This window comes from Solanum pennellii, chromosome 5, assembly GCF_001406875.1.
Source record: "Solanum pennellii chromosome 5, SPENNV200".
In the NCBI taxonomy this organism is placed as follows: domain Eukaryota; kingdom Viridiplantae; phylum Streptophyta; class Magnoliopsida; order Solanales; family Solanaceae; genus Solanum; species Solanum pennellii.
Window position 1 is genome coordinate 25,793,710 of NC_028641.1, and position 6,784 is coordinate 25,800,493.

A 6,784-nucleotide genomic window follows, 5' to 3' on the forward strand; every position below is an offset into this window, starting at 1 on the left:
TCGAAGAATTGCATTTCATGGCATACTTCCGCCAAACGGCAAATAGTTTGCATTAGGAAACGGAAGTTACACGGCTTACCGCGACTTTCTTCAGATATACCCAAGAAATCGTTTGGGAGTATCAAACAAATAGTCGGAATGCGGTCATCCGGCGTTGTTTGGTAGCTCCACCCCGACGTTTGTCCGACTCGGGTAACCGTCAATTTGAAAACAACTCTAGAAAGCCTAAGATAGAGCGAAACCAAAACCGAATTAGGCATCAGCCTAGGACGACTTAATACCCAAGGAGTATTAAGTCCATTTTAGTAGAAAAACCGCCAAAATCACGTCTAAGGTTTTCGACCTCACGACGCATCATGTTGTTTGACATTCGAATAAATGTATGTGTGAAAACCAACTTGGGGGGTAGGGAAAATCTAACAGGTTTCTATTTTACAGATGGATCGTTTCCCAAAGTTCAATATGGTCGTCTCAGCGCCACCTCAGCTTACGATGTGGCACAACGATTTGGACGGGGATCATAGGCGGACCCTTAACAAGTATGTAGGTGCCTTAACCGAGCTGATCAACATGGATGGTTGGCCAGAACTAATCGAGGTGCTTACGGGGTACTGGGACAGTCAGAAAATGGTCTTCCGTTTCGGAACGGCCGAAATTACCCCGACGTTGGAAGAGATAAGGGATTGCATAGACACCGTGGGCACTGGTATAGAGAGAAGAGCCCGAAAACAAGAGGATATTTTCATCCCCAACAAACCTTCCGTAGAGAACATCGCGGATTGGTTGGGACTAAGAAAAGACTTCACTTATTGGTGTCAGGATTCCCACGTGATGTTCAGAGATCTCTATGTCAGATTCGGACACGCGAGTTTCTACGCCGCGTATAATCGAGAGTTTAAGATCTCGTATAGAGAGTGGAACGAGGTCCGCCCCCTAGCGTTTGCCGTGGCATTGCTGGGAACAATGGTCTTCCCGCACGGCCCGAATTTGAGCATCAACACCAGAGTCATAACGCTCGTCCACACGTTGTTCAAAGGATACGAAAATCAAGGAACAACAAAATACTACCCCATAGCCCCAGTCATATTATCCGACAGGTATCGGGCCTTGGGTAAGTGCAAAGAAGGACACCGATATTTCCAAGGGTGTAATCTGCTCCTCCAGTGGTGGATTCTCAGCCACTTGGCGAAAGGTGCTGGGACTCGGGAATTACACACCCTCGACAACAAGAACACTCTCAAGGACTTAAACGATTTACTATTCTGGGCAAATATGAACAATCGGAGAACAAGAGGGAGATGGGCCCAAATTTTCTCCGAATTAAGAGAAGAAGACCTCCAATGGATGCTCGACCGTTTTATATCCAAGGAAGTTGTCGTGGAGAGTCGCAGATGTGTCGTGCTCCCTCTACCAGGCATTCGGGGAATTCGCCCTTACGCGCCATTCCGAGTCTTGCGACAATTCGGAAGAAAACAGACCGTGCCCAAAGAAGCGTACTACGGAGCTTATGTGTATGACATTGGAGATGACAGAGTGCATGACGCTTCGGAAATGCTCAGGGAGTGGAAAAACGCCAAGCGCATGGGTAAAGAAACTATCGCACTGGACCGATTCAATGCTGGATATGACGAAGGTTACAAAGAGTGGCTGAAGAAGGACATACAAAATATCTCCTTTCAGATTCCGCGTAGCTTTCGCAGTGTGACGGACAGAGAGGCCAAAGCAGTGGCCGAACTGCAAGAGATGAAGGAAGAGGCCAATGAGGTCTATGCTAAGTTTGTAGAGAATCAGGACGCTCTTGAGAGGGCAACCCGAGACGTTGAAAGACTGAGGCAGGGGTATGATGAGTTTGACAACTGGATCCAGCAGAAAATCGAAAGGATGCGATACGAGAGTCTGGAAGACAAAATTCAGAAAGATGACGACGGAGCAGGATCATCCGGAGCAGGATAGTGGACATCACCCCTGCGCGGGTTTTTACTTGTATTTACACTGCTTTAGCCCCTGCGTGGGCCTGATTTTGTTGCACTTTCAAATGGCCCCTGCGTGGGTTTGTCTTTATGTCTATTTCCCTTTTTCGAACATTTTATCCATTATTAAATGTTATTTTGGTGGTGGGGGGGGAATCGTTTATTTGGTTTAAATTCACACGTACATCATTCGAATGCGCTAGGCCTACCCTTGGAACAAAAAGGTCCCCATGTATGTTTTAGGACGCGATATATATGTGCGTTTAAATGCTTACGTGTTATGTTGCTTTGAATGAGGATATCGTAAACCCACTCCAAGCCAGAAAATTCCAAAGAATATACGGAAGCCACTATTACAAATGTCCGACCAAATTCCCGAGTCTCAAGTTTTTCACTCAAAAGCCCATCTCCCATACCACAAATCCTAAATACCGCTCTATCGTCTCAGGAAAGGTGAATCACCGCTATGGACAAAGGCAAGAACGTCCAGACGGAGCTCACTGAAGAGGAATTGCGAAGAAAAATCGAACGAGTCACTCGAGAAATCCAAAAAGTTAAGGAGGAAGGACTCAAAGTTGACATGACCACGGCAATCTACAAAGCTGCAGCTGTGACAGCGGATGAAGATCTGGCGTCGCAGATAAAAAGGAAGAAAGAGGTTTAGATGGAAACAGAAAGCTTAAGGAAAAGGTTGAACATGCTTCGTTTGGAGGTGCACGAAGGAAAGGCGAGAGAGGCGAAAATAGATGTTGAGACTGCCGTACTGTTGGCCAAAAGTGCGTCACTCGATGAGAAGTTGACGACCCGTAGCAACTTAAAGGGCGGAAAATACCTCGCTCGTGACCAGGGAGCAGATAACAGTGGCCCCGACAACGAATTAATTGAAGAGGACGATGAGGAGGAAATCGTCTACAAGCCTCCATTTCAGATTGTCTGAAAGGAACAGAGTGACGCAACGATAAGGGGAGGAATCACCGAAATGCTGTTGTCATCATCTAGGAATTTCAATGTTGTTTTTCAATTTTCTTGTAATCGCAAAGAAAGAATGAATGAAAATACTTCATCCTAAATCCGAACTACGTTGGGCCTGAATTCTCCTTGTGAGATACGTAGGCAGCCTTTCCCGGCCCGGCCCCTATCGCTAAAAAATTTTTCTCCTCCGTGTTACGAAGGTATGAAGATAAGATCAACGGGCATCGAAAAGCAGCTGCAAGAAGACCATAGCTCAACGTGATTCAGCCTTCCCGAGATAGCGTTGAACAAGAAAATTCCTGTTTGTTTAAAATATATTCCCGTCCTCATTCGTGGGGTAAAATATCCTCAAACAAAGCGACTTGTGTGTTTATCTGTTTTCTGTGTGATATTATGCATTTTGTACTCCGAATATGCACTAACAAATTTGCCTTTGAGTTGTTTCGCTTCTCAGGTACCTTTAACTGATCTGTGTCGATAAAAGCTGGCAGATCATCCCTACTTCACCAGATCGAAAGGTCCTACAGATTCCTTCCCAGGACCAAACTCAGACAGAGGGAACACAGCTATGGGAGACAATAATGATGAAGTTAGTCTCACAGATGTTATGGTGGCTCAGCCCACCGTGGCAGAACAAAATGAACTTATTGCGCAACTGATTCAGCAGATAGCTGATATGAGGGTCGAGATGCAGCGAAGGCAGGACACGCCTCCACCCGGATTCGGCCCTAATTTTGTTGACGCAAGACCTCCGATGTACTTTCCCTCGTCCAACTTGGATCCAACTCAGAACCAGCTGTCAACACCCGTGCATAATCCGTCTGGGATAGATTTAACAACCCAAAACCCCCAATATGCTTCCGTATCTTATCAAACTCCCCCACCGCTTCCAAACAATCCTACTCAAATGCCACCACACCCCCAGAATACTCAAACAGTCCCACCACCCCAAAATCAAAATCAAAATCCGACCGCCTTCAACCCCCAAACACCGCATCCCCACTTAACCCAAAACACCAATCCTCAAAACTACCCACAAAACTACCAAACTGCACAAAACGTCCCGAGCCCTTCCATAGCTCCACCCCTCCCAAAAAGAACCACATTCCAAGTTCCCGTTTCGGCCGAGCACGAGGTGCACGGTTCCAAGTTGGATCATTACGAGGAGCAGGAGAGAGAGTGGAACGCAAGGGAAGAAGCAAAGATTGACATAAAGGAGGAGATTAAAAGGGCAATGAAAGAGTTGCAATGCATTCCAGACGTCGCCGGATTGAGTTATGCAGAACAGTGTATCCACCCAGACTTGAACCTTCCTGAAGGGTTCAAAATCCCGAAGTTTGATACCTTCGGAGGGGTAGGCAACCCCATGGCGCATTTAAGAGCGTACTGCGACCAACTCGTGGGAGTTGGCAAAGATGAAGCTTTACTGATGAGGTTGTTCAGCCGGAGTCTGTGCGGTGAGGCCCTGGAATGGTTTACGTCACACGAAACTCGACAATGGCCCAGTTGGAGCGCATTAGCTAAAGACTTCATTGATCGATTCGCGTACAATGTCGAGATAGTCCCTGATCGATATTCCTTAGAGAAAATGAAGCAGAAATCGACAGAAAGCTATCGGGAATTTGCCTACAGATGGAGAAAAAAGGTAGCGAGGGTGAGGCCTCCGATGACTGAAAAGGAGATTGTAGAAGTGTTCGTACGGGTGCAAGAGCCCGAATACTACGACAGAATCATTTTGTTAATCGGAGCCAAATTCGCCGAGATAGTCAAAGTTGGTGAGACTATCGAAGACGGCCTGAAGTCGGGGAAGATAGCTCGAGTATCCGCATCGCCTGGATCTTCCGGACTGGTGAGGAAGAAGAGAGAAGAGGTTGCCACTATTTCATACGGGGGAAGAAAAGTCCCCAGAAACTCATCGCGTCCTCAAGACCGCTCCAAGCCTCCGCCAAAGTCCCACCAAGCCTATCGTCCACAATCCAATCATTCCGGCAATTACAATGCTGCCCCCACTTATCCAGATGCCCAAATTTTGTCATATCAAAATCCACCCCCAAATCTCCAAAATTTTCCCTCCGTGTACCCAAATTACCCCCAATCTTATCAAATTCCTCCCCCTTACCAGAATATAGCTCCCAGCTGTGCTAACGTGCAGTCAAGCTATCGATCACCTTCCCCCACATATCAAGTCCAAGATCCAGCATATCAAAACCCCCTCCCAAATTACCAAGCTCCAGTGCCAAATTACCAGACAAATCCCTACCCTAGAACCCAAGCTCCTCGCCCAAGTGCTCGCAATTATCAACAGGTCCCTCCCCCTCAATAGAGCGGGTATGATCCTTCTCGTCCCAGGTTTGAGAAGAGGCCATCGAGAAACTTTACCGCGCTGGCTGAAAGCAGGACCAAGCCGTTCGAAAGATTATCTGCGGCCGGATACATCCACCCTGTGGGGCCCAAGCCCGTGGATGTCAACTCTAAATTCTACAAACCGGAGCAGAGATGTGCTTATCATTCCAACAGTGTAGGACATGACACTGAAGACTATATCAATCTTAAACACAAGATCCAGGATTTGATCGACCAGGAAGTGGTCTCCCTTCAGCCTGCGGCACCGAACGTCAATAAAAATCCGCTGCCGAATCATGGGGGTGGAAACATCAACATGATAGAAACAGACGAAGATGAGTGTGAAACCAAGAGGATTACTCCTGTTGCGCAGGAAGACTTGGAAAAGGCTGTCGCTTCTTTAAGCGTCAAGGAAAAAGGAGAGTTCGTTATTCTGACACTTGCGAAGGCTGTTGCCTTGGTGCCCTAAAAAACTCTTGCCAAACCCAAGTTTTTCATAGAAACGGTCGTGGCCCAAGGCATGACTAGATCTGGCAGATGCTACACTCCTGATGAGCTTGCTCTCGGAGGACAAAAGAAAGATCATGCCAAGAGACCTATAAGTGAAGCAGAAGCCGAGGAGTTCTGGAGGAGAATGCACCCTAAAGATTACTCCATTGTCAAAAACTTGGAGAAGACTCCGGCCCAGATTTCTGTGTGGGCCCTACTGATGAGCTCCTGGTCCCACAGACAAGCTTTGATGAAAGCTCTGGATGACACGTATGTGCCCTCAGGTACAAGCAGCGATAACGTAGCTTCCATGATTCATCAGGTCATTCGAGGACACCGCATCAGCTTCTGCGATGATGAATTGCCAGCCGAAGGGAGATCCCATAACAAAGCTCTACACGTCACTGTGATATGCCTCGGAAAGGTCGTCAATCGTGTTTTGGTAGACGATGGGTCTGGTTTGAACATATGCCCCTTGTCAACATTGAAACAACTGAGGTTTGACCTCGGAAAATTGGAGAAAAACCAAGTTAATGTAAGGGCGTTCGATGGTGTGCAAAGGGACACATTGGGGGCGGTGAACTTGACCCTCCAAATGGGCCCCGCGGAGTTCGACGCGAAGTTCCAAGTGTTGGATATTGACACCAGCTATAACCTTCTTTTGGGAAGGCCATTCATTCACATGGCTGGAGATGTCCCCTCCACTCTCCACCAAATGATGAAACTAGTATGGAAAAATGAGGAGCTAGTTATTCATGGTGAAAGAAACCACTCAGGCAAGCAGGTGCCAGTCTTTGACGAGACGCCGCAAGGTTCGGATTTTTACACGGTGGAGTTGATAAATGCCTTCGATGAGGATTTGGCCCCGCAGAATCCCATGCCAGCCGTGTACAGAATGATCGCCACGGTAATGCTACAGAATGGGTTCGAACCAGGTTTCAGATTGGGAAGAAATTCCCAAGGGATTATCGAGCCAGTTCCGGTCCTTGCTAAAGGATCAAAATATGGTT

At 47.3% G+C, this 6,784-nt stretch overlaps 1 protein-coding gene across 1 annotated transcript; it reads left to right on the top strand.

Moving 5' to 3' along the window:
• The first annotated feature begins 438 nt into the window (after positions 1-438).
• Positions 439-1,953, top strand: LOC107019387. The gene has a single exon (XM_015219901.1). The coding sequence runs from the start codon at positions 439-441 to the stop codon at positions 1,951-1,953; it is 1,515 nt and encodes a 504-aa protein (XP_015075387.1).
• Positions 1,954-6,784: the final 4,831 nt, after the last annotated feature.